Raw genomic sequence first — 27930 nt, forward strand, 5'->3', positions numbered from 1 at the left:
TAAAACACACAAATGCACAAGGGTACTTCTTTTCCTCCTAAATCTGTGCAACACAAACATCTCCTTTAATAATAACAACACCTGTAACCACAACACCTATAACAGTCAGAGTCATCCTCTGACATCTGCTCCAACATCACCTGTGCACCACATAACACCACCTGTGCACCACATCATACATCTCCTCCAACATCTGTAAACAGAATATCATTCTGTCTTACATTAACCACATCTCCTTCAATAATAGTTGTTCATCTGTTCAGCTACACCAGCACATACATCTCCACACAACTCCACAAATTTAACTGCTCCACATAATCACTTCTCCCCCTTTTTAGTCAAAATTGACCAAAGGTGACCAATTAGACAAAATAAATGTCAATTAGCCTAGCAGAGAATGTCACAACAGATGTTATAATATTTAAAATGTTAAAACATAATTGTTAGGAGATACAAACCATAATTATACACAGCTATGATAGTTGAGATAATTAGAAATTCATGGAACTCATTAAGAGCCCAAATATTACATAAAGGCATCAGTAAGGACTGCCACAAATTACACACATTTCAACAGAAAAAAAACAAATTCTTCAGCATCAAAACAGTAGGGGGACCAACTTTCATAACAGCACACACAACAGCCAACCCAGTCTTCATCACCACACACAGTCTTCATATCAGGGGGAACCATTACCACTTAATCTGAGGAAGAAGTATCAACTTCACCTTCAGAATCAGAGCTGCCATTAGATTGAGCATTGGACCTCTCACTTGAGGTATTGGCATCTGAATCCTTGGTCTCACCAGCCTTCTCCATCTCTTCCTTCTTTAAGCTACCAATAAGAACCTCCAAAGCCTCTTTTCTTGCCTTGGCAACCCTAATACCATTATCCAGCTCCTTACAAGTTTCCTTTAATTGATCAATCAAGCTACCTTGAGAGGCAGACTCCTTTCTTGCAGATGTCATGACAACATCATTGACATGGCTTCCTTCAAACAACTTATAGTGAATGGATATTGGAGGCTTTCTTCTGCTGGGAATATCACTTGTATTGAGAATGCCTGGTTGCTGGCTTAAGATAATCCCACAGATGATAGATGGAAAGGCAATGGACAACTTTACTTCATTAGTAGAGGCATGTCTGACAATTTGATCAGACATAAACCTTCCAAAGTCAAAGTTTATCCTAGTTCCAATAGCATAAATGATCCTTCCAAGACCAATAGAGATGGTTGAGATATGATTAGTAGGCACCCAGTTGGCTGAACCAATCTTATGTAAGATGACATATTTGACAATTAACTTGCCAGCTGATAGGTGATTCTTACTAGGCCATTCCTTAACTTGGCCAGCAGTAATAGTCCTACAGACTTCATTGTCCGTAGCCTCTAAATCCACACCTCCTTCAGTTCCTCTCCCTAGAAATTTGTTGATTATGGTTGGGGAGAATCTCACACATCTACCTTTTACAAAAACTTTGCAGAATTCCTGGTTACTCTTTTCAGAAATATCCTCAAGGATATTCACAACAAACTCTTTTACTAACCCTTCAAAGCATTGGGGTAAACCAACAACAGTTTTCATCAGACCAACATTCTTGATCAAATCCATCACTTCCTTCACTTCTACAACCTCCTTTCCCAGCTCCCTTTCAACATCTACCCTTTTTTGAATGACAAACTTCCATTTGGCAGCACCATCTTCTAGATGAAAAGAGATATTATCTAAGTGCACAGCTGCCACTTTGGCTGGGGACTTTTTAACAGCATGCCTTTTAGCAGGGGAGATGTCTGGGACATCGTCTTCGACATCCTCTTCAGAGTCAGAACTCTCTCTTACTTTCCTCTTCCTAACCTCAACTTTACTCCATGATTTGGAGGGTCCTACACCAGCAACCTTTTTCACTCTTCTTGTTGTCCTCATTTCACCCACAGTCTTCCCTTTTCTGGTCCTCAATTTCTTTGCTACACTTGGTTTCACAAGATGGACCAAGGTGTCATCTTCTTCCTCAAAACTTTCTTCCTCCAGATCAATAACATTCTTAGCAGTTTCATGAGACACATCTGCTGGTTTCTTACTAGGTAAGGTTTTACCTAGAGAACATAATCCCTCAGCAGCCACTTCCTTCTCTGATCTAGATGAATCATCATCTTTCTCAGCTTGGGGTTCCACCTCAGGAGAGGGGTCCCTTCTAGACAGAGAGGTAGAAACACCCTTGACTGCATGCCCTTCATTCAGAATCCTAGTAACTAGGTTCCTAATGGTACGATCAGTAAAGTGCATGTCATCTTTATGAGGAGATTTTTTAGGAATGTTACCTTGATTACTTCCAGCTGTGGAAGAAGGGCCAGGAGTGTCGCCTGGAATCACACAGAGAGGAGTAACGTCTGACACGTCTTCATCTAGAAACTCCATGGAGGGAGTCCTTGCGTGATGAGTGGGTTTTGAACTAGAGGATGAGGGATGTTGAGACATTTTGTTGAACTTTTGAGAAAAATCTCTTTGCCCTAGCAGAGGTTTTCTGAGAAGTTGGATGAAGATGGAAATGGTAGTGTTGAGGTAGCGTGTGGAAATGGCATAGATACTAGTTCCAATACTAGGTAATGATTTATCATTAATGTGGCTCTTTCTTTTAAGTGGGCAGACACTATTTTTATTACCTTTTCCACTCCACTTTAATTGCCATAACTTCACAAGAATCCAAATCCCCAATTTCCCTCTTAAATATTCAAACTGATTATTAGCCAAAACTCTTGCAAATTTGTCAGCTAATTGCATTTCATGCTTTAGAGCTATGAATTTGTCTTTCACAAATTCTCTAATGGAGTGATGACAGAAATCAATGTGCTTGGTCCAACTGTGCTGAGTAGGATTTTTGGACATAGTTGTAGCATTCAGGTTGTCATAGTACAATGTCATGACATCGTGTGTGACATGGTATGCAATCATCAGTAGTTTCAACCAACCCTATTGAGAACAACTACTTCCAGTTGCTATATATTCAGCATAAACACCATTTTCATCTTTCAAATGTGTAGGAGCAGGTGTCCTTTCACTCTCCATCCCAATCTTCTCAACATTGTTCTTGGCACTTTTGCTTTGAGATAGACACATATGCCCTTCTATCTGCTTGACTTGTAGCCCAAGTCCAACAAAGCTCTTTCCAACTTCAGACTGTTTATGACTAGCAACATGTTCAACCATCTGATTCAACCTCCTATCTATTTGAGCCATAATGAGCTTTTCTCCTTTGGAAGTGATGTAAAGTCTGGGTCTCTGGTGTGACATCCTTGTCTGACATTTCCCACAAACTTTCAATTTGGGAGTTCCTCTAGCAGATATAATCATCTTCATCCCTTTCTCTTTGACTAAGGTACATTTTGAGGAGTAACAAATTTGAGAGCTCCACATGTAACATTTGTCTTTGGTTCTAACTCCTTTCATGATCACTTCACTTTCTTTGTTGGTAATCAGACATTCAGTTTTAGTGAAGTTAACATTTAGACCTTGGTCACATAGTTGACTGATGCTTATTAGATTTGTAGTCAATCCCTTAACAAGTAGGACCTTGTTAAGTTCAGGAACTCCAGGGAAATCAAGCTTACCTATCCCCTTGATTTCACCCTTTGCTCCATCATCAAAGGTTACATAGCTTATGGCATGAGGATGAAGGCCAGTTAACAGGTCTTTGTTTACAGTCATGTGTCTGGAGCACCCACTGTCAAAGTACCAATCTTCTTTGGCTGAAACTCTGAAGGGAGTGTGAGTTATTAGACTTGTAACATTTGTCTTAGGAACCCATTGCTTCTTGTTGATAGGCCTGTGCTGTTTGGGTCTTGGTTGATAGTGAGTCTGATGATGAACATGGCTAGGATAACCATACAGCTTATAGCAGAAGGGCTTCAGGTGGCCAAAATTTCCACAATAATGGCATCTCCATCTTTGATGTTTCCCTTTCTGCTGTCTTTCCTTCTGATGCTGTGACATATGATGTGACATCTCAGGTTTGCTTTTAATATGACTGCACTTAGGTTTGGATTTAGGTTTGCAACCAGTGTAACTACACTCAGGCTTAGATCCATTATACCCAATGCCAGATTTGTCTCCTGTTATTTGTCTAGTTTGGAGAATCTTGTCTAAGGAGTCAGATCCGTTATTTAACATTCTTACATACTTGGTCATCTCTTATAGTTTAGAATTCAAGAACATAGCTTCAGTTTTTAACTTGGAGATGGTTTCCACATGCTCTGCCTTCTCATTCTCCAGCTGTACTATCACTTTCTTCTGGCTTTGATTTTCATCTAGCTTGGAATTCAGAACCACTTCTTCTGATTTTAATTTGGAGATGGTTTCCAAGTGTTCTACCTTCTCATTCTCAAGTTGAGTTATTACCTTCTTATGGCTTTCAACCTGTTTACATACCTCTGCATTTTTGTGACACAACTTTCTGTAGGTAGTGGCCAACTCTTCAAAGGTTACTTCATCATCACTTGAGTCTTCATCAGAACCCCATCTTCCAGTCAAGGCAGACACCAAATTTGTAGACTCTTTTGTTTCACTCTCATCAGACCAAGTGGCAGCAAGACTCATCTTCTACTTCTTGAGGTAGGTTCCATATTCAGTTCTAATGTGTCCATACCCATCACATTCATAGCATTGTACTTATTTTCCTTCTTTGGGCTTATCATCTAACCTTGTTCTTCTTCCAGCATTGTTGGATTTACTGATGTCAGATGAGATGTTCTTGACATTAGCCTTAGATCTTACATCCATCTTTTTCAACAGTATGTTGAACTGTCTTCCCAGCATTGCTACATCATTGCCAGATCCTCATCAACATCCTGATTATTTTCCTCCTCTGTGTTTGATATGAAGGCTATGCTTTTGGTTTTCCTTTTAGATCCATCATTCATTCCCATCTCAAATGTTTGGAGGGAACCAATTAGCTCATCAACTCTCATGTTGAAGATGTCTTGGGACTTGTCATACGGTGAACTGACTTGGGGTGTTTTGCTTTTTATCGCAATGTCGCGGATAGCAAGAGTCGCCACCGACTTTTCTTTTATCCAATAAGGAAAGGTGGAAAAGAACAGGAAAGACCTCAATAGATTTTGGGTTCGGGAGGTACATTATACAAAGGGAAGGTGTTAGCACCCTTTGTATCCATGGTTATCCATGGGCTCTTAATTGCTGGATCACTTATATTTTTGTCTGGAAAAAGTGTTGGTGAATTGCTTAAAAAATGTTTCGAAAAGAGAGTTTAACTTTGTAATGATTCTCGTATGAATGTATACAAAGTATTTATCTCGTTTGATTTTGAAAACGGTTTAGAAAAATGTAACTTGGTAATGATTCTAGTATGAATGTATACCAAGTGGTGATTTTCTAGGATTTGTAAAGTGTAAAGTGTGAGGGGTGGAAAATGTTTTAGGTTATGATCCAGCAATTGAGAGTTATACCTTCCTAAGGTCGTTATGAACGTTTCCTATCCTTATGAGGGTAAAACTGTCCTTACTATTGAGAAGTAAGTAATTTTACCCTTTGGATGTTTAAGGGTCACCGTAGGGTCATCGATAGGTCATTGAAGGCAACAGTTGTAAGGATACCTTAGCATTCGAAGGGACTATCATCATTTAACCGTAGGCTACACCGAAGGGTCATTGAGGGACAAAATCGTATTTCGAAGGCAACATCCGAGGGACCATGATTTATTTTATGATGATTTAATCGAAGGGGCTTTGCTAAGTGTATCCCTACATTCGCGGGACATGACCATTATACCGTAATACCGTAGGGCAGCAAAGAGAGGTCCAAGATCACTTATTTAAAGGCAATATTTTAAAGTCAATTAGGTAATTAGGACGAGCCTCCATATTAAAATCAATACATTAAAATTAATACATTAAAATTAACACATTAAAATTAATTAAGTAATTTAGGGTGAGTCTCCACAAGGGTATCCCACAAATAAAGTGGAAGACCTAACGACAATCTTTTCCTGGGACATGTGAACCTTGGCAAAATTCAGCAAACGGGTTAGAATACCAAATCGGGGTGTAATCGAAGATTACACCGCAAAAGAAAATACAGCAGCATGAATGTCAGGCAAAACAGTGCATAATTAACATAGAATAGATCAGATACGCATAGGACATAACAAACAAAATATTAGCGACTGTCCCGTTCGCCTCTGCCTCACCTAGCGAGGGCCTAGCGAATACTCGCTACATGCTCGCTTAGCGATGTGCTAGCGAGCGGCTGCGGGTTTTGAATTTCAGAACAGTATGACTTCAACCTGCGGCATGGCTTATGGCATCCAACACATAATTATATGGTTCAGCATTCACAATATTCAGGCACACTTAAATTCACATGCAAAACCTCAAATATGTTTATGAATTCAATTATAATATCACATGCAAGTTAAGAACATAAAGTGGTATCACATGCAAATTAAGAAAATAAAGCGATAATAGTAATGCAAACCTGTTTGCAATCGAATTGCAACCTTGAATTGGCGAGCCGGATTGAGTTGGGCGGTGGTAGCTTCGGAGCGGAGGAGCGGCCTTCAGGGTTTCTAAAGTAGCCTCCAGGGTTTTTGTGCCAGGGTTTTCGTCTGTCTCCCTCTGTTTTTCGTCCCCCTTTTCATTACTGAAGTGCTGGTATTTATAATGCCCTTTTTCATGACCTAATGGGCTCAGAACGAAGCCCGAAATTTTTTGTTGTCTGTCAGCCTCGCTAGGCGAGCTGGTAGCGAACGTTTGCTTCGCTAGGCGAGCGTGTAGCGAACGTTCGCTAGGCGAGCGTGTAGCGAACGTAACGTTCGCTAGGCGAGCGTGTAGCGAACATGCCAGTTTGCCATTTTCTGGATTGGGCCATTCGTGAGCTGGGCCTTTGTCCCTTTAAGATCAGTGCCATAAAATGAGTCGGAATGCCCCTGAAAAATGTCTTGAACTATTGATGGGCAAATTTTGGGGTATGACAGTTGCCCCTGTTCAATATTCTTGAACCGAGAGAGTCAGAATGGTATGTGTCGTTCGTGGTCTGGAGGTGAAAGATTATTGAACACTAGAATGCCCCAACAATTTGCGCTTGTCCATTAGTCTTGACGGAGATGGGCTTAAAGATGCCATCCAGGAAGTTTGATGAGGAGATTTCCAGATTGTGTCGTACGTTAGACGATATCTGGAGACATGGGTGTCACACCGGGTCGTACATCAGACCGTATAGTGAGTCATCCATTATGCTGTCGACTTCGCCGGGGAGTCGGAGTATGCTATATACTGCTGGGGATAAGGGATCAGAATGGATCATACACTGGACCGTATCTGAATACCAGAGTGAGCTGTTCGTTAGGCAGATGACTTTGCCGAGGATGAAAAATCAGAATGGATCGTACGCTAGATCGTCTCTGAGTTGAAGATCCAAATGGGTCTTATGATAGACTGTATTGGAGTTACAGGATGAGCCGTCCATTAGGCTGAATCTGATGATAAAAGGGGGTAGTCGTACACTAGACTACACTTCAGAAATGTACCGTACACTAGGTAGCATCTGAGGAGACGAAGGTCTAATTGGGTCGTACATTAGACCGTATCTGAGCAGAATGAGCCGTCCATTAGGCTGAATCTGATGATAAAAGGGGGGTAGTCGTACACTAGACTACACTTCAGAAATGTACCGTACACTAGGTAGCATCTGAGGAGATGAAGGTCTAATTGGGTCGTACATTAGACCGTATCTGAGCAGAATGAGCCGTCCATTAGGCTGAATCTGATGATAAAAGGGGGGTAGTCGTACACTAGACTACACTTCAGAAATGTACCGTACACTAGGTAGCATCTGAGGAGACGAAGGTCTAATTGGGTCGTACATTAGACCGTATCTGAGCAGAATGAGCCGTCCATTAGGCTGAATCTGATGATAAAAGGGGGGTAGTCGTACACTAGACTACACTTCAGAAATGTACCGTACACTAGATAGCATCTGAGGAGACGAAGGTCTAATTGGGTCGTACATTAGACCGTATCTGAGCAGAATGAGCCGTCCATTAGGCTGAATCTGATGATAAAAGGGGGTAGTCGTACACTAGACTACATTTCAGAAATGTACCGTACACTAGGTAGCATCTGAGGAGACGAAGGTCTAATTGGGTCGTACATTAGACCGTATCTGAGCAGAATGAGCCGTCCATTAGGCTGAATCTGATGATAAAAGGGGGTAGTCGTACACTAGACTACATTTCAGAAATGTACCGTACATTAGGTAGCATCTGATGAGACGAAGGTCTAATTGGGTCGTACATTAGACCGTATCTGGGCAGAATCCGAGGACTTGACGGTCTAACTTGGTCGTACATTAGACTGTCACTGAGCAGAATCTGGTCTAACTTGGTCGTACATTAGACGGTATCTGAGCAGAATCCGAGGACTTGACGGTCTAACTTGGTCGCACATTAGACTGTCACTGAGCAGAATCTGGTCTAACTTGGTCGTACATTAGACGGTATCTGAGCAGAATCCGAGGACTTGACGGTCTAACTTGGTCGCACATTAGACTGTCACTGAGCAGAATCTGGTCTAACTTGGTCGTACATTAGACTGTATCTGAGCAGAATCCGAGGACTTGACGGTCTAACTTGGTCGCACATTAGACTGTCACTGAGCAGAATCTGGTCTAACTTGGTCGTACATTAGACTATATCTGGGCAGAGTCCGAGGACTTGACGGTCTAACTTGGTCGCACGTTAGACTGTCACTGAGCAGAATCTGGTCTAGCTTGGTCGTACATTAGACTGTATCTGAGCAGAATCCGAGGACTTGACGGTCTAACTTGGTCGCACATTAGACTGTCACTGAGCAGAATCTGGTCTAACTTGGTCGTACATTAGACTATATCTGGGCAGAGTCCGAGGACTTGACGGTCTAACTTGGTCGCACATTAGACTGTCTTTGCAGAATCTGACTTGAAGGTCTAACTTGGTCGTACATTAGACTATCTTTGCAGAATCTGACTTGAAGGTCTAACTTGGTCGTACATTAGACTGTATTTGCAGAATCTGACTTGAAGGTCTAACTTGGTCGTACATTAGACTATATTTGCAGAATCTGACCTGAAGGTCTAACTTGGTCGTACATTAGACTGTCTTTGAGTGGTTGAAGGTCAGAATGGATCGTACGCTAGATCGTATCTGAGTTGTTGAAGGTCAGAATGGATCGTACGCTAGATCGTATCTGAGTTGTTGAAGGTCAGAATGGATCGTATGCTAGATCGTATCTGAGTTGAAGGAGTCATATGTTGAGCTGAATCAGAATGAACCGTACGCTAGGCTATATCTGCTAGTATTTGTATATGTTGTATTGGCAATGAATGTCTGGGATGAGCTCGGCATGTACCGTACGCTAGGCAGTATCTGAGGGATATAGTTGCATCTTGAATGTAATTGATAAAGATGTCTGTCTGAATAGACCTTTGTTTTGACTATGTCAGGAGGATAATTGACCTGAAAAATAAAATTAGCTTCATGCCATGTCATGATGCATGAGATGCAAATGTTGTATGCATGCGTATGCTGTGAAATGATGTAATGAGTGAATTATGCGTCTGGAATAAATGCGAACATTGTATGCATGTATATGTTATGAAATGATGTAATGAATGAATTATGCATCTGAAAAGTTCTTCCTGAGGACTCTACTGGGGAAAATAAATCTCAATCTTCTGGTTGGGAGATACTGGTATCGATGACCCTTTTTTAGCCGGGGATGTTTGATTTCTGTCTGATGGTAGAAATGTTCAACAGAAGCCCGGCTGGGGGTGGAAGAGATGACCCATTTGTCTAGTAATGCCACTCTCTTCTGGGAATGACTGGCTTTGCTGGGGAATAGAACTAGCAACGGGATTCATCGGAAAGCATGGTTAGATCTTATCCACGATCCTGAAGTCCTTTAGTAACTGCCATTGCTATTTCATGCATGTATTTTGATAAACATTGATCATATTCAAATGCATCTATCAATTCAAGTTAAATCAATGGACGTTTACGCAAACAAAACAGAGAAAGTAAAACAAAAGCATCTTTTTGGAAATGAAATTGTATTGATTTTGAAAGAGGGCCTATAAACAGGCAATTTGTGTACAAGGAGACAGAAATCCTAGTAAGAGGAAATTGCCAAGAAAATAAAGAGAAAGCTATGCAGAAAAAACCCTATTGATTTTAATTCCACCACTGTCATTATGTCTTCAAGCCTCTCATCTCCTGCTGTCGGATAGAAGTGATTAGCTTGTTCAGTCCTTTGAACTTGGTTGAAGCAGACAGAGAACGGGGCATAGTCATACACTTTAATCCCTAATTTTTGCCTGGACCGCCTTTTCAGGTTTTCAGTCCACCGGGATACCCTTTTTTGCTCAAGCCGCCTTTTCAGGTTTTCGACTTGCCGGGTGTACGTCTTTATATGTTTATCCCTAATTTTTGCCCGAACCCTTTTGGTTCGCCGGGATGCCCTTACTTTTGCCAAGGTACGTCGACCTAGCGGGTCTCTTTTATGCGTAGTATTTTTTTTAACTATGTCAGCGTTCACAGGATGCGGGAACTCTTCGCCGTCCATTGTAGCAAGCATCATGGCTCCACCAGAGAATACCTTCTTAACTACAAATGGCCCTTCGTATGTGGGAGTCCATTTGCCCCTGGGATCACCTTGTGGTAGAATGATACGCTTGATAACTAAGTCGCCGATTTGGTACACTCGTCTCTTGACCTTTTTGTTAAATGCCTGGGTCATGCGCTTCTGATATATCTGCCCATGACAAACAGCCGCAAGTCTCTTTTCATCAATCAAATTTATCTGATCGAGTCGAGTTTGAATCCATTCATCCTCATCTAAGCCTGCATCTTTCACAATTCTTAGAGAGGGGATCTGAACTTCCACTGGTAAAACGGCTTCCATTCCATAGACTAAAGAGAAAGGGGTTGCCCCTGTCGAAGTGCGGTAACCATGAAGAGCAAAAGGTAACATCTCATACCAGTCTTTGTATGTTACTATTATATTCTTGATATTGTTAGCAGCCTCCACGGCGTCGTTCGTCTTTGGCCGGTACGGAGAAGAGTTATGGTGTTTTATTTTGAACTGCATGCAGAGTTCAGTTTAGTACCATTATCAGTGATAACTCTTTCAGGAGACAGCAGGTTTCTCGAATGTATATTTGATAAGATCCATCTTAGAAATCAATAAAGTGGTATGATTCAACATATACTGTCTTAGTCGGCGAGCAGCCCAAGCCAAAGCGCAGCAAGCTTTCTCGAGCTGTGAGTATCTTATTTCACAGTCGGTACCTTTTGCTAAGGCAGTGTATGACATGCTCTTTTCGACCAGACTCGTAATGTTGCCCTAGCACACCCTATTGAATTTTCTAACACGGTCAAATACATAGTTAGAGGTCTTCCTTCAACTGGTAGCATCAGAATTGGAGGTTCTTGGAGATATTTCCTGATTTTGTTATTCATCATTCCATACCATCTCTTGATTTTTCCTTTTTAGTAATTTGAAGATGGGTTTGCCGGTAGCAGTCAAGTGTGGAATGAATCGGGCAATGTAATTCAAGTGTCCCAAGAAACCTCTGACTTCTTTCTTGTCTATTTCAGTACCCAGATTTACAATTTCAATTGATTCCTCATGCGGCTGTGTGGTCTTTTCTTCTTGTAGTACCAGTCTGGCAAGTTCTCCAGGGACTTCACAATCTTCCTCACTTCCATCCTCGGCTTGGTAGATCGGATTTTCAAAGTCATAATGAACAGTAGCAGAGTCATTACCAACAGGATCCAGAGTGGATATGGATCGGCAAATTGTTACGTGAGTGTGTGCAAGAAAACATAGCTTGTTTGAAAAATGACAGGAAAGATAAAGAGCGCAATATTTGAATGCAAAAAGTCCATTGATCTATTGAATATGAATATGCTTATGAAAATGACAAAACCCTTGAAAAATTAGCTATTGTGCCCCGGGCATAGACACAATGCCTTAAAATGCTAAAACAACAATAACAATTACTCCTGACTAAAGGAAATCGGGATAGTGTCTTCAGCCTTCCAACTATCGAGTCTGTCACCAATTGTTGGGGAAATCCAGCTATCCAAGCCACAATCGTTATCAGTATCTTCCACAGCATTGAAAGTCTCATCTTGATTAGGCAGAGGGGCAGTGATGACATTAGGAGTCTCAGGCGGATCAAATTCAAATTCTCCGGCGTCGATCATATCCTGAATTTTGTTCTTCAACGACCAACAATTGTTTGTATCATGCCGGGGGCTATCGGAGTGATATGCACACCTGGCATTGGGATTATAACGAGGAGAAGTAGTGTTGGGTTTTGCAGGAGGATCTCTGAGGGTAATTAAATTTGCTTTTAGCATACCCTGCAGTGCCTGTGCTAAAGTCATATTGATCTTCGTAAACTGCCTTCTTCCCGGGTTAGTGTGCCTCACAGATTTCTTGTCTTTTTTCTTCTCGAGCAAGAGAGCCTTCAGTTCCTTCTGCCCCCTGGATAAGTTCAAGATTATCTTCTGGAGTTGAGCATTCTGAGCCTGGAGGTCTTTGACAATTTGTTCGAGGTCCATTTTTCTGTTTGGAGGAAAACCGTGAGAATACTGATCCCTTTAGAACACCGGTTATGCAATGTTATGCTATGCAATGTATGAAATGTTTTCAAGGACTTTTGGAATTTAACTTTGCATAAACTACCAAAAAGGGAAACTTTTTTTTTTGTTTTTTTTTTGTTTTTTTGTTTTGTTTTTTTTTCATACAAAACAGAGCAAAGTTAAATCCCTAAGTCCTTGAAATGGTTAGTACAATGTTATGATGTCATGATGTTATGATGCTATGATGTTATGAGGTTAAATAAATAACAAGCACAAGCAAGTCACACAACCATCATTCCTAGGTTTTAAGGCTTGCATGAGTTCCATAGGTAAGTACCCTCCCCACTGAAGTTTAGTTGGTTCAACCTGTCCTAGAATAGTAACCGGGTTCTAAAAGGATCTCAGATCATCGACCTTCCTTTAAGTCCACTTCAGTGCAACACCAAGTGGTTGACCGAAGCTTTCCTAAAGTCCAATCTCAAAGAGTGTAGTATCGAGTCTCAACCAACCCCAGTCGGAACCGAAGTCAGTTATCTCACTACTTTCTAATGGCTAGGATGAGTCAATTAGGGTTCTAAAGGTCTGGTTAATGCTTTGATGACACCACGCAGATGCCAAATTTTTCCTCAAGTAAACATGAGGAACATCAGGACATCCAAAGTGTCACATTAACCGTAGCCATCATTTTAACCATTCCAGTATACGCCGGATAGTCGCGATGATCTATTGCTACTTACCTAAGGTACACTAGATCCGGGTGTAGGATCTTTCACTCAAAAATACCCAAGCAATCCCTTAAAAGTAAATCAGACAATTTGGAATAAGTGATCTTGTTTTTAAGGTAACCTCTCTTTTTAAAGTTTCCCCAGCAGAGTCGCCAGTTCTGTCATACGGTGAACTGACTTGGGGTGTTTTGCTTTTTATCGCAATGTCGCGGATAGCAAGAGTCGCCACCGACTTTTCTTTTATCCAATAAGGAAAGGTGGAAAAGAACAGGAAAGACCTCAATAGATTTTGGGTTCGGGAGGTACATTATACAAAGGGAAGGTGTTAGCACCCTTTGTATCCATGGTTATCCATGGGCTCTTAATTGCTGGATCACTTATATTTTTGTCTGGAAAAAGTGTTGGTGAATTGCTTAAAAAATGTTTCGAAAAGAGAGTTTAACTTTGTAATGATTCTCGTATGAATGTATACAAAGTATTTATCTCGTTTGATTTTGAAAACGGTTTAGAAAAATGTAACTTGGTAATGATTCTAGTATGAATGTATACCAAGTGGTGATTTTCTAGGATTTGTAAAGTGTAAAGTGTGAGGGGTGGAAAATGTTTTAGGTTATGATCCAGCAATTGAGAGTTATACCTTCCTAAGGTCGTTATGAACGTTTCCTATCCTTATGAGGGTAAAACTGTCCTTACTATTGAGAAGTAAGTAATTTTACCCTTTGGATGTTTAAGGGTCACCGTAGGGTCATCGATAGGTCATTGAAGGCAACAGTTGTAAGGATACCTTAGCATTCGAAGGGACTATCATCATTTAACCGTAGGCTACACCGAAGGGTCATTGAGGGACAAAATCGTATTTCGAAGGCAACATCCGAGGGACCATGATTTATTTTATGATGATTTAATCGAAGGGGCTTTGCTAAGTGTATCCCTACATTCGCGGGACATGACCGTTATACCGTAATACCGTAGGGCAGCAAAGAGAGGTCCAAGATCACTTATTTAAAGGCAATATTTTAAAGTCAATTAGGTAATTAGGACGAGCCTCCATATTAAAATCAATACATTAAAATTAATACATTAAAATTAACACATTAAAATTAATTAAGTAATTTAGGGTGAGTCTCCACAAGGGTATCCCACAAATAAAGTGGAAGACCTAACGGCAATCTTTTCCTGGGACATGTGAACCTTGGCAAAATTCAGCAAACGGGTTAGAATACCAAATCGGGGTGTAATCGAAGATTACACCGCAAAAGAAAATACAGCAGCATGAATGTCAGGCAAAATAGTGCATAATTAACATAGAATAGATCAGATACGCATAGGACATAACAAACAAAATATTAGCGACTGTCCCGTTCGCCTCTGCCTCGCCTAGCGAGGGCCTAGCGAATACTCGCTACATGCTCGCTTAGCGATGTGCTAGCGAGCGGCTGCGGGTTTTGAATTTCAGAACAGTATGACTTCAACCTACGGCATGGCTTATGGCATCCAACACATAATTATATGGTTCAGCATTCACAATATTCAGGCACACTTAAATTCACATGCAAAACCTCAAATATGTTTATGAATTCAATTATAATATCACATGCAAGTTAAGAACATAAAGCGGTATCACATGCAAATTAAGAAAATAAAGCGATAATAGTAATGCAAACCTGTTTGCAATCGAATTGCAACCTTGAATTGGCGAGCCGGATTGAGTTGGGCGGTGGTAGCTTCGGAGCGGAGGAGCGGCCTTCAGGGTTTCTAAAGTAGCCTCCAGGGTTTTTGTGCCAGGGTTTTCGTCTGTCTCCCTCTGTTTTTCGTCCCCCTTTTCATTACTGAAGTGCTGGTATTTATAATGCCTTTTTTCATGACCTAATGGGCTCAGAACGAAGCCCGAAATTTTTTGTTGTCTGTCAGCCTCGCTAGGCGAGCTGGTAGCGAACGTTTGCTTCGCTAGGCGAGCGTGTAGCGAATGTTCGCTAGGCGAGCGTGTAGCGAACGTAACGTTCGCTAGGCGAGCGTGTAGCGAACAGGCCAGTTTGCCATTTTCTGGATTGGGCCATTCGTGAGCTGGGCCTTTGTCCCTTTAAGATCAGTGCCATAAAATGAGTCGGAATGCCCCTAAAAAATGTCTTGAACTATTGATGGGCAAATTTTGGGGTATGACAGGACTCTTCTATGGCTGTCACCTTCATAGCAAATCTCTTAGGGAGTGACCTGAGTATTTTCCTTACTAGCTTTTCATCTGACATCTTCTCTCCCAGGGCTCCTGAGACATTAGCAATTTCAAGAATGCTCATATGAAATTCATGTATATTTTCATCTTCTTTCATCCTTAAATTTTCAAACTTGGAGGTGAGCAACTGTAGTCTAGACATTTTAACTCTAGAGGTGCCTTCATGAGTGGTTTTGAGAATGTCCCAAGCATCTTTAGCCACCTCACAGTTATTTACCAACCTGAAGATGTTCTTGTTTACTCCATTGAATATGGCATTCAATGCTTTAGAATTTCCAAGGGCTATATCATCCTCCTCCTTGGACCATTGTTCTTCAGGCTTCTTGTCATTTGTGGATTCTCCTTCCTTAGTAATTACTGGATGTACCCAGCCTGTTAACACAACCTTCCAAACCTTATTATCCAGAGATTTTAAGAAAGCTACCATTCGAGGTTTCCAATAGTCATAGTTAGATCCATCCAAAATTGGTGGCCCGTGAACAGATCCTCCATCTCTCTCCATTGTACCAGAAAGTATTGTCCCTAGATCTCACCCAAAACCAGAGCAGGACGCCTGCTCTGATACCAATTGAAATTCTGGTATCAGATATGAGATGTCGAAGGTAATGTCACGACACTAATATCTGAGTAAAACAAACAGGATAAAGATAAAGAATAGTAATGCAAGAGACACAAGCAATTGTTAACCCAGTTCGTTCCAACTCACCTACATCTGGGGGCTACCAAGCCAGGAAGGAAATCCACTAAATAAAATCAGTTCAAAGACTCTCCGTACACTTCAACAAGTTACAATATTTCTCACCTAATCTCTACCCGTGCGACTTCTACCTAAGCACTCTTAGATATGAGAACCCACCCACTCCCCCTCAATCACACCTGTGATTTTAAATAACAATTCCTTATGAAAAGAAGACACTTTTCAATAACACACACTTGATTTTGCTTAGCACTTTAATCAAGTAGACACACATTTGATCTTGCTTAACAACTTTGATCAAGTAGACACACACTTGATCTTGCTTAACAACTTTGATCAAGTAGACACACACTCTTGCTTACAAGCTTAGAGTGACAAATTACAACTCACAAATCAGACCAATTCAATCATCTATGGATGAATTGAATGGCTTACAAGTCTCACGACCAAACAAGACACAAACCCTTATATTCTCTCAATATTTCGCTCAGTATTGGTTGTGTATCAAATCAGGTTTTCCAAGTCCCTTTTTATAGAAGCTTTCAGCTGGGCTTGGACATCTTGAAAACCCTAAAACTATTTTCTAATTAAATCTTCTCATGACAGCTGGTTAGATCTCTTTGGAAAATAAGTAAATCAGGTTGTAATCAATGATTGAATGCGCCTGCAAATCAGATCTTCAATCATACATAGATTGCCATTAAATGCGCAATCACATAACACATAACATTCACCCTGAATGTTCTGTGTACATGATGTCATGATATCGAGTCTGACATCCTGGAACAATCCTGTATAATTCCATTTATAATTTCCAGCAGGTACATAATATCAGATGTCATGACATCGTGTATGACATCCTGAAACAATCCAGCATAATTATGATTTTAAACTCCAACATGTACATAAATATCTTATGTTAAGACATCACATGCAACATCTTGTGAACACTCTTTGTTTTACCAAAATTGCTGCCAACACTTAGAACCAACACATTGGCCTAACATAATTTCAAATTCAAATGCACAATAGAAGTTAACATGACAGAGTATCCAATGTAATAACAAGTCAACTAATTAACATAATAAACTTAATTTCCTTTTCAATAGTTTTATCAAAATTCAAACGATCCTAACAATTTCATAGCATGACATAATGTTAACACTTAACAGGTTCGACACAACTCAAACATTCTTCTAATAGGATTTCAAAATAATTAGCTAACTGTCACAACTAATTAGCTATGATTAACTGTTTGCATCAACTGACTTTAATCCATTTTGACTAACTGATTAACACAACAAAGCTAATAGATCTCTAACCAATTAAGCCTAACTTCACTAACTCAAACTGAATTTCTTAAACTAACTGATTTTTTAGGCCCTAACTGATGAGTTAACTAAAATTAACAGAGTTTATTAACTGAACCGATTTTAACAGTGTCAAATTCAAATCTAACTAACACTTAACACAAGATAACTGGCCTTAACCGAATTAACAATCACTCCAATTGTGATCACTTAACTAATTTCACAAGCTAATCCAATGTAAGGTAATAAAGTTATAAACTCTTAACAACCTTCAACATGAGGTGACTAACGCAATCAATTTTCCCTAACACCCTGTCCAGATTGCCCCATTCTATTACATTCATCATCCCTATATAATCATTCAATCACCAATCATTTTAGGGCAATCATTCATCAATCTTATACTTCAATCATTTTCCTTAGTTTCAATTCATTTCACTATTCATTAACCTCTCTAAATCTCACAACCTCACTAAGATACCTCACGTAACCCTCATCCTCTCAAGCACAGAAGCACATCACACTGCAATAATGTTCCTATAGGCTAAAGCGGAGTAGAAAAAGAATAAGGACATCGAAGAAGAACTAGTTTGAGTAATCACCCGAATCTCTGGTATTTTCTTCAATGTTTGCAACTGTCACCGGAGCAAGTCGCCGCTTCGAAGGTAGGTTGACTTCTGCCTGCTTTTTTCTGTGAATACAATTACCATCATGTAGGGCTCGATTTGAGGAATCAAATCCCTAACGTTGGATGCTTTGATTCCTCCTTATTAGCATTTAATTTCTGAAATTATAATATAGGGTTCATCACATTTTCGGTTTGGCTTCTATGTTTGGTTAAGAATCCATGAAATTGAACATGATAAAGTGAGATATGGGGACAAGACGTTTACAATAGTGTTTGATTTGATGTCATTTGCCCCCTGCCGCCGCCAAAAGACAATTTCTGGTGTGGCGGAGCTAGAAACTCCGACTAGAGGTATTTGTGATTGAAACGCGTTGGATTGAAAATGATAGATGGAAGTGAACGCCTTGTTGACCTCACACTCTTCCCATGCCATTTCGTTTAGGCTCAACCTTCAGGCCCATATATTTTCCATTTTACACCCTTTATATGCTATGCGAACTCCCATATGAACCAAGCTTCAATGCTTTGGGCTTGCGTTCCAAAGCTCATCCAGGATTACGCTTTGCATACACCAGGCTACGCTGCACCCCTTTACTCTCTTTGTTGTTTTCTTTTCTTTTCTTAATTTTTTTTAATTCCATTTTAATCTCTTTTTTAGACATTGTTAATGCATGTTTATCATGAAAAAAAATACTAAGAAAATGCATGATGTGATTTTATAATTCTTAGTTTTTTCCATTAACTCATGTTTTGGCAAAAATAATCAAATTAATGCATTATTTAGTTTTTAATCACTAAATTTCAAGATTGATTTTCCAAGTAGATTTTAAAAAAACATTAACCATGTTCATTTTAATTTTTAGGTTAATTTTAGAAAAATTAAAGCATGATAATACTTTGATTACTTCATGTTTTAGGCTTAGAAATCCTTGTGCCTGATTTACAACCAAATTCTACCCTGGTTGATTAAGTTGATCAAAGTCTTCTTTAATCAACTAAATCCTTTGACATGTATCTATTTTCTTTGTCTATGCAAGTGATCAAAAGTCTCTTGATCACTTGACGAGACTAGTCCTATGTACTGGAGCTGCATTGGATCTTTCAAGATAAACCACTCAAGACATCATACCCAAGTTAATACAACTTATACAAAACATTGCAAACAATGCTGGATCACTGTTCAAGCATAACAAAGGTTCTTCTTCAACACTTGTTAGTTATGTCGTGAATTGTGCGTCACGAGCCTTAAGCAACGAAGAATGATAAGAGGGATTATTTCTATCCTTGTGTAGAATACCTTTGAGTACGGGGCGCATGCCCAAGTTACTCAAAATATTCGCCTTCATTCATGAATTTTAGTGCAATTCAAGTCCAATAACTGATAATTCTTCTTCCGCACAGATGTTGCAAGCATACTGGATGTCAAGGCTTTGACTATTGTTGGACCCTTGGGCTTCTTCCTTTTATTTTATTTTACGTTAAGACTAAAATCATTTTTGTATATAAATTTAAAACACTTAGAAATACGATTTGAATTGTGCGCCAACAGCCTTAAGCAACGAAGAATGATGAGAGGGATTATTCATATCCTTGTCTAAAATACCTTTGAGTACGGGGCGTAAGCCCTAACTATTCAAAGTATTCGCCTTTGTTCATGGACTTTAGTGCAATTCAAATTAAGACAATCTTTTTCAAAGCTAAAAACAATCACAACCGATCATATCCAATTTTTTGCCTTAGGGCATCATTCAAAAATCTTTCAGAAAGGACATGTTACTTCCGTTTTATCATGAACGATGCTTAAGTCTCCCATGCGCGAGCATACAACTGCTAGAACACGAACATTAACATCGTTCAATAAATGAAACCAACAAATTCGTATTTTCTACCACGAACTATAGAGCTATGATTTTTTCATTGCACTATGAGAATACGTAGGCACGAGGATCCGAATCCTTGGCGAGCACACTAATTTAAAAACCTTTTTTCCCCTTTTCTCCTTCGCAAGTAACCTTTAGATAACAACACTCATCCACAAAAAAAAATCAAAATGCTTCCCGTTGAGTATATTGAATGTGAGGGGTGCTAATACATTCCACTTGCATAACTGATTTCCTTACGCCTTTTCTCTTCCCCTAGGTTTTATCGATATTTTCCCTTTCCTTTTGGAATATATAAAGTTCGATGGCAACTCTGTTGTATCTTTAAACGTGCGATACACTCAGGTATTTTTCACAGCGCGACATCATCAATATGAGAAGCCCCACCAACATCAAAGAGGTTTAGCACCCAACAAGTTGCCTTGCTGCTTTATATCACTTCATCTCCTACGCGGGCGGTAAATATTTTTTATTTTTCGCTGCCTTGAAAAAGAAGGATAAGTTCAAGTGGAAGGGGGAATGCAATGAGGCGTTCTCCAAAATAAAGATCTTTCTCACATCGCCGCCTATCCTCACTCGCACGAAAGAAGGATGTCCTTTACACCTCTACCTTTCAGTTATAGATCAGACGATGAGCTCATTACTCGTCCATAAGATAAATTAGGCAGAACAAATTGCGTATTTCGTAAGCAAAGTGTTTAAAGGTGTTAATACACGTTATTAGAAGATTGAGAAGCTAGCTATGGCCATTGTCGTCATGGCGAGAAAGCTTCGACCCTACTTTCAAGACCATAAAGTGCTCGTAAAAACTAACTATCCCGTCTAACAGATCCTCAAGAAGCCAAACCCGTCGAGAAGAATTGTATCTTGGGCAGTGGAACTGTATAAGTATGACATTCAATATGCCCTCGCATGAGACCTATATGCAACTTTATCAATATGACTAGAAGCAATCGTGTCGTCCTTTCCTTTGGTATTCACTGCAAAAAAACAACAACAAAGAAATACGAACTATTAGATTAAAAAAAATACGGTAATCAAAATGACTTACTTGGATTTTTTCAAAAAATATGGTTAACAATCTTAACATTTCCTTCTACCTTTTTAAAAAAAAAAATTCGATAATGTCTGCATGCAACTTTACCGAACATTTCAAAATAAGGATAGAAATACATGCAATTTAATTGAATTTTTTAAAATATTCAATAAACATACATGAGAAACATGAGTTTTTACCGTAATTTTAAAGAATACCGATAAAAATGCATGAGAAACATGAGTTTTTATCCGACATAAATTTTCGTGAAAAATCTCAATCATAAAAATTCTGATAGTTGATTAAAAATATCTGATAAGACAAACCACGAAATGTTATAAATGAATAGTGAAATAATTTATTAATATACAAGACTATTATAATAAATATCCAACAATCAGGGATGCTATGTATGAGTGAGGGGTGACAGAACAAATTCTCAGGAGTATTGGGCTTGGGTTTTGAGAGGAATACATTAGCCCGGCCCGAGAGTGCGAGGACAGAAGCCTCGTGCTCCTGAACGCACCAACCGGTCAGACCGACTGAGCCACGGCAATCAACCAACGACTGTCAGGCAGCAGCGTAAACAACAAACAAACAAGACGAATTTCAAAACTCCAAATCCTGACACTTCACTCTCTCTCTCTCTACACAATCAACACTATGGCATCATCACAATCCGACGAACCAGCACCAGAAGAAAGAGAGATAGATATAACAACTTCAACCGAACCCGGTTCAGATGTCCTCTGGGTAAGAACCGGTTCAGAGCAAGAAATGGATCTCCCTTCAAGCCCTAGTAGTAGCGGTTACGCCGGCGAAGGAGGTGGTAGCACCAGTGCCACCACTGGTTCCTTAATCGAGATTGAACACGATGAAGAAGTTGAACAAGAACAAATGAGGATTCAAAATCAAATCGATGAAATCTCAATTTCCGATTCCAACACCTCTTGGATTCCCGGAAAACGACACCAAGATGAGGTATATACATTGATTTTCTCTCTATACCGATCTATGCCGATGCATTACTATAAATATATGTATCTATAAATATCATATTCTGTTTGATTGATGAATAAAGTGCAGGATGATGGTTCTATATCATGGAGAAAAAGGAAGAAACATTTCTTTATTCTCAGCAATTCTGGAAAGCCTATATATTCTAGGTTAGTTTTTGGATTTGTTTATTCGTTCATCACTTCACAGTTCACAATTGCATGAAACTATTCTTGTTTATTTGCTTTGTTTTGTTTCCTTTTAGGTATGGAGATGAACACAAGCTTGCAGGGTTTTCAGCTACTTTGCAAGCAATAGTTTCCTTTGTTGAGAATGGGTATTAATTAATGGCTCATAATGTTTATTGTTAATTAACTAATTAATTGAATAACTCTACTGTAGTGTACATATTTTGATGTGATTTTTCACTTCTGTCAGGGGTGATTCTGTCAAATTGGTGAGAGCTGGAAAGCATCAGGTTTAATTTTTTATTGTTTTTACTATGGTTGAATTTTGTATACTTCATTATTATTAATATTACTATCATTGGTATATGCTTTTTGTTATAGTTTGAAATTATTGTGCAGGTGGTTTTTCTTGTGAAAGGACCAATTTACTTGGTCTGCATCAGCTCCACAGAAGAACCTTATGAGTCATTAAGAGGGCAGTTGGAACTAATTTATGGCCAGGTATTATTAGCTGTATTGTGAAAATGACTAGATTTGATTATTTCTCAAATTGCTATCGCTTCATTAGGACATTCAAATGGATGTATTATTTGGTTGGTTATTGACACTTTCCTGTTGTTGACATGTGTGCAGATGCTTGTTATATTAACAAAATCGATAAACAAATGTTTTGAGAAGAATCCGAAGTTCGATATGACACCCTTACTTGGTGGAACAGACACTGTCTTCTCTTCGCTAATCCACTCTTTCAGTTGGTTTGTTTCTCTGCTCTTAGCATGCCCAGCTTTCCGACATTTCATTTTATGCCTTGGTAGTAAATAGTAGTACTGTTATTTGTCTGGCTATTTCAGGAACCCGGCTACATTTCTTCATGCTTATACTTGTCTACCCCTTTCTTATGCAACAAGGCAAGCTGCCGGTGCTGTCTTGCAAGACACTGCTGATTCTGGTGTTTTGTTTGCAACACTGATGTGCAGGCACAAGGTTTGACTCTACTTAAGTTTTTCTATTCATATACTGAGTAATGACTTAGGTTAACACATTGAAGGTTGAATGCAGGTGATCAGTCTTGTTGGCGCTCAGAAAGCTTCCCTTCATCCAGATGATATGCTGCTGCTGGCCAATTTTGTTATGTCATCAGAATCTTTCAGGCAAGTAGAATTGATTTGTTTGAGATAGTACTCTTACACTGACAGATGGTATAACTTACTACTCGTTTCTTAAAGATTTAGCTAATTGTTTATTTTTGCTATAGAAGTTATAAGCATTCTGGTGTTTTCTTTTAGAGGTTATTACGGCAAATTATGATTTATGAAAACCTGATGTATAAAGTTTTCCAGTTTAGGATTGAGATGATCCTCCAGTTCTCACGAATGTTATTTCTATTGCATAGAAGTTTAAGTTAACATGTAGAGTTCTTCCTAAAGTTTCCACAACTAAGTAGGTTTGAATAGCCTCCTATTGTATAATGATCAATTTTTTAGACTGGGGGGCAATATGGTCATGCTTTACAGCTTCATTCTCATTTGGCTCTAACATTGTGTAAATATTCAGCCTGGCTCATTTACTATTGCTATTGATTATTAAGCATTCATACAACAAAACAGCTTAAATATTTGCAACAGTATATGTATTTCTTATTGAGCATTCTTTCTGCACGTTCTTACTCTATTTTATGGACTAAAATTATGCAGGACGTCAGAATCATTTTCTCCAGTTTGCTTGCCAAGATATAATCCTTCAGCATTTCTGTATGCTTATATCCATTATTTTGATGTGAGTTAGATTTTTATACATTTAGCATCAGTCATTTTTATTTTCTATCATTAGGACACAACTGATAGTGCTTTGTATATCTGTGGCAGGCCGACACATACTTGATGTTGCTAACCACTAATTCAGATGCATTTTATCATCTTAAAGATTGCCGGTAAATGATGAGTCATAATCCAATATTACTATCGTTGGTGGTGGTGCATACTTTAACTTTACAAAGCGACCACATGTCTTTGTTTAGCAATTATCTTTCTATGCAAATTTGTAGGCTTCGTATTGAAACGGTCCTTTTGAAGTCAAATGTTCTTAGCGAAGTTCAGAGATCCTTGCTAGATGGAGGAATGCATGTTGAGGATCTACCGACAATACCTCAATATCGAACATCTCATTTGGGCCAGCACACACTTCCATCAGATTCTCCTGAAAGTTTTAAGGAAGCTAATCATGACATTGGCGGTCCTGCTGGGTTGTGGCATTTCATATACCGCAGTATATACCTGGATCAATATGTCTCTTCAGAATTTTCATCACCAATTAGTACCCGTCAACAGCAGAAAAAGTATTATTATTGTTATCTCGACCTTTTCGCATTTTATGCCTTTTGTTGCCATGGTCTTTTATTTTTATTTTTTATTGTCTTATGTATTTTTCTTCTTGTCAGAAGTATAAATTTTCTTAATTGTTGCAGATTGTATAGAGCTTACCAGAAACTTTTTACATCAATGCACGATAAAGGAATCGGACCGCACAGAACTCAATTTAGAAGAGATGAAAACTATGGTAAGAAATATCGTGGCTCTAACTTCCTATTGCTTGCGTTTCTGTCCAAAGTAAAATGGATGTCTGCACTGTGCATCAACACTTTGATTGTTTGTCATGTTAATGGAGATAATATGTATGGATATAGAAATGGCATAATGCATTGATCATGAATTTTACAAATTTGTCCTCATTAAAAATATTTAACTCTTGTATCTTTTTGGTAATTTTACTTTACATTACACAAAAAAAACTTTTTCGAACAGATTTATATTTATCGAACAAATTTACATTTAAGCTTTGATGGTTATTTTAGAAAGAGACATAATTCTACGGAGAGAATTAGCTTGTTCATCATAAGGACATTTTTTAGATTTATGCCAATAAAAGATAAAACCAATAGAAAATGAAACTCATACGATATTTTTTGTGGCAGTTCTTTTATGTTGGGTGACACAGGATTTTGAGCTTTATGCAGCCTTTGATCCCCTTGCAGACAAGGTACAATTTCTCTCTTATTTTCTACTATTTATAGCATCATTTTCCATTACAACCATGAATGCCCCTCCCCTTATGTTATCTATCAGCGTCTAGGCATAGATTCATACTTAACTGTCAATGAAAACCTTTTAGGAAAAACATACATTACAAGTTTGAGTCTATCATTATGCATCTCTTGCATGTTTGAAATCCATTGTTGTCAAATAGGGGCTATAACATAGCTGAATTTAAACAAACCGCCATTGTTTTTTTGTTATACGCCATTTAGTACGAAGTATTGTCAACTAACTGATATTTTTGGCGATATGCAATTGACAACATTGTGCAAATCACATCAATGTTGTTCTTCTCTCTTTAAAAAAAAGGGATTTGTTGTAGTCTAGTTGTTTTTTATTCAAAACAAAGCTCTTTGATCCATTTGTTTGGGAAGAGAGTAGAAGGAGCAAATGTATTAAAATGGAAAATGATTAAATTTTCCAGATTTCATGTATTTTTGTGCCACTCTGGTTTTGATGAGTTCTCAAATGTTTGTGCACCATCGAGTATATGCAGGCCTTGGCTATAAAGACATGCAACCGTGTTTGTCAATGGATAAAAGATGTGGAAAATGAAATATTTTTGCTAGGAGCTAGCCCCTTTTCATGGTGATTTCTCTGCAAATACTGTAAACATGTACTATCATTTTTTATTTAATAAAATTCCTCTAACATTTATTATATTTCAAAATTTCTATTGTTTTTTTTTTCTTTCTATTAAAAAGAACTATCGATATGAAAATTATTATCATCAATTCTTGTAATGGCAGATCCAAAAAATTTCATTAGTAATTAAACTATAAAACTTATACAAAATCATGGTGTTATTATGGATTTATGGAAATAAAAAGGTGGTAGAATTTTATAAAAAAAAAATAGATGTTGGTTCATCACTTAGATATTTCCATCAGTAACCATTACATTACAAAGAACTCAGTAAAAAAAACACAGATGCAGCTACATAATGAATGAGTAAATTGTAACAAAAGAGAAGACAAACCTACTTTCTAGCTTTATCAAATAGGTTCATTTCAAGTTCAACCGTGCACATAATGTTTTGACGAAATTGTATTACTTATTTGATTTAATTATTGTCTGGGACACCTTAAAAGTTTCATATTATTTGAGAATCGAAGTCAAATTTATATATCATATACATTCTTCCTTCCAATGAGGCACATTTTTTTAAAGAATCTGCACTAGTCAATATCTTGTACCTGCAGTGGTCAACAAACTTGAGCACAACTAAAACAATTGTTTTAGTGGTCGAGCGCAACCATAACAACTGCAGTAGTGGTCAACAAATTTGAGCTCAACCAAAACAACTAACTGTATTTTACCTAATCAATTGAACCGTAATCCTGTTATTGACCTAATTATTGAATAATCACCTTGATAGAAAGAGAAAATTCATTCTTACTTGATGGTTTGAAATTTTATTGATATTTTTCTTAAACTTCACTAACTATAACAGATAAAGAAAACACTCAAAGATTGTCCAAATAAAATGAGTTGTTTGGTTTAATAAATAAGGATAAACAAGGGGCTAAAGTGTGAATCTCTATGAACTCTTTACTTTAATAAATTGCAGTTGCTTGATAATCAAAATTTGAAGATAATTAAAATTTGAAGTGAACTTCCCATACATCTTATCTCATAAGCTCTTTGAAGTATGTTTTTGAACATTTCAGATTTTAGAATCCAAACGTGACGAATCCAATAAATAACTATAATGAAGACAACACTCAATTTAATCAAATTCAATACCGTCTCCGTTTTTTATTATAAATAGTTTTGAGAAAATATTTTGTACCATGATATAAGTTGTTTTTATAATATCAATGAATTATTAATGTTATTTTTTTATTATACCCTCAAATATTTATTATTCTCTCTCTTTTTAATTATGTCAATTTATTTTTCCAATACCATTAATGAAAGACAACTTTGTAAAATCCTTCATGAATTCTCTTTTTTATACCACAATTATTACATTTCTTAATACGTGCGAAAAATCCAAAACGACTTTAATAAAAAACGGAGGGAGTATAATATACTATCTACGTTCTAAAATTATTATTATAGTTGGTCATTTCACACCGATTAAGAAAATATAATAAATAAAAGAGAAAAAAAAATAATATTTTTACCAAACTATCATAGTTTATTATTGGTGTATTCAAATGATCATAAATACAGAGTGGGAAAATAATAAATTAAAAATATTAATTAAAGGGAAAGATAAGCATTAAAATTGCAATGGAAACTAAAATACGATATTTATTTTGGGACAAATAATTTTATAAGACGCCGATAATTATTTTGGAACAAAGGGAGTATTAAAAACACCAAAATACATCAACATAAGCTAAAAAATCAATTAAACCTATATCAGATCATATAAGAAACATTCTAGTTATTTATTCATCAAATTCAAACATGCATGTCGCGAATTGATCAAATGTCTTAGGACAAATCAAACTTGAATAGATAACACAAACATATATGACCAAGATAACATCTAACTTGAT

General features: G+C 38.0%; 1 protein-coding gene across 1 annotated transcript; it reads left to right on the forward strand.

Moving 5' to 3' along the window:
- The first annotated feature begins 21550 nt into the window (after positions 1-21550).
- On the forward strand, positions 21551-26082 carry LOC127101160 (vacuolar fusion protein MON1 homolog). The gene is made up of 14 exons (XM_051038488.1): positions 21551-22125; positions 22231-22310; positions 22406-22477; positions 22579-22618; positions 22728-22829; positions 22962-23083; positions 23180-23312; positions 23388-23479; positions 24023-24104; positions 24194-24258; positions 24373-24663; positions 24793-24884; positions 25300-25364; positions 25917-26082. The coding sequence occupies exons 1-14, from the start codon at positions 21808-21810 to the stop codon at positions 26010-26012; spliced, it is 1650 nt and encodes a 549-aa protein (XP_050894445.1). The 5' UTR covers positions 21551-21807; the 3' UTR covers positions 26013-26082.
- The last annotated feature ends 1848 nt before the right edge of the window (positions 26083-27930 follow it).

The sequence above is a fragment of the Lathyrus oleraceus genome, chromosome 7 (assembly GCF_024323335.1).
Source record: "Lathyrus oleraceus cultivar Zhongwan6 chromosome 7, CAAS_Psat_ZW6_1.0, whole genome shotgun sequence".
Lineage (NCBI taxonomy): Eukaryota > Viridiplantae > Streptophyta > Magnoliopsida > Fabales > Fabaceae > Lathyrus > Lathyrus oleraceus.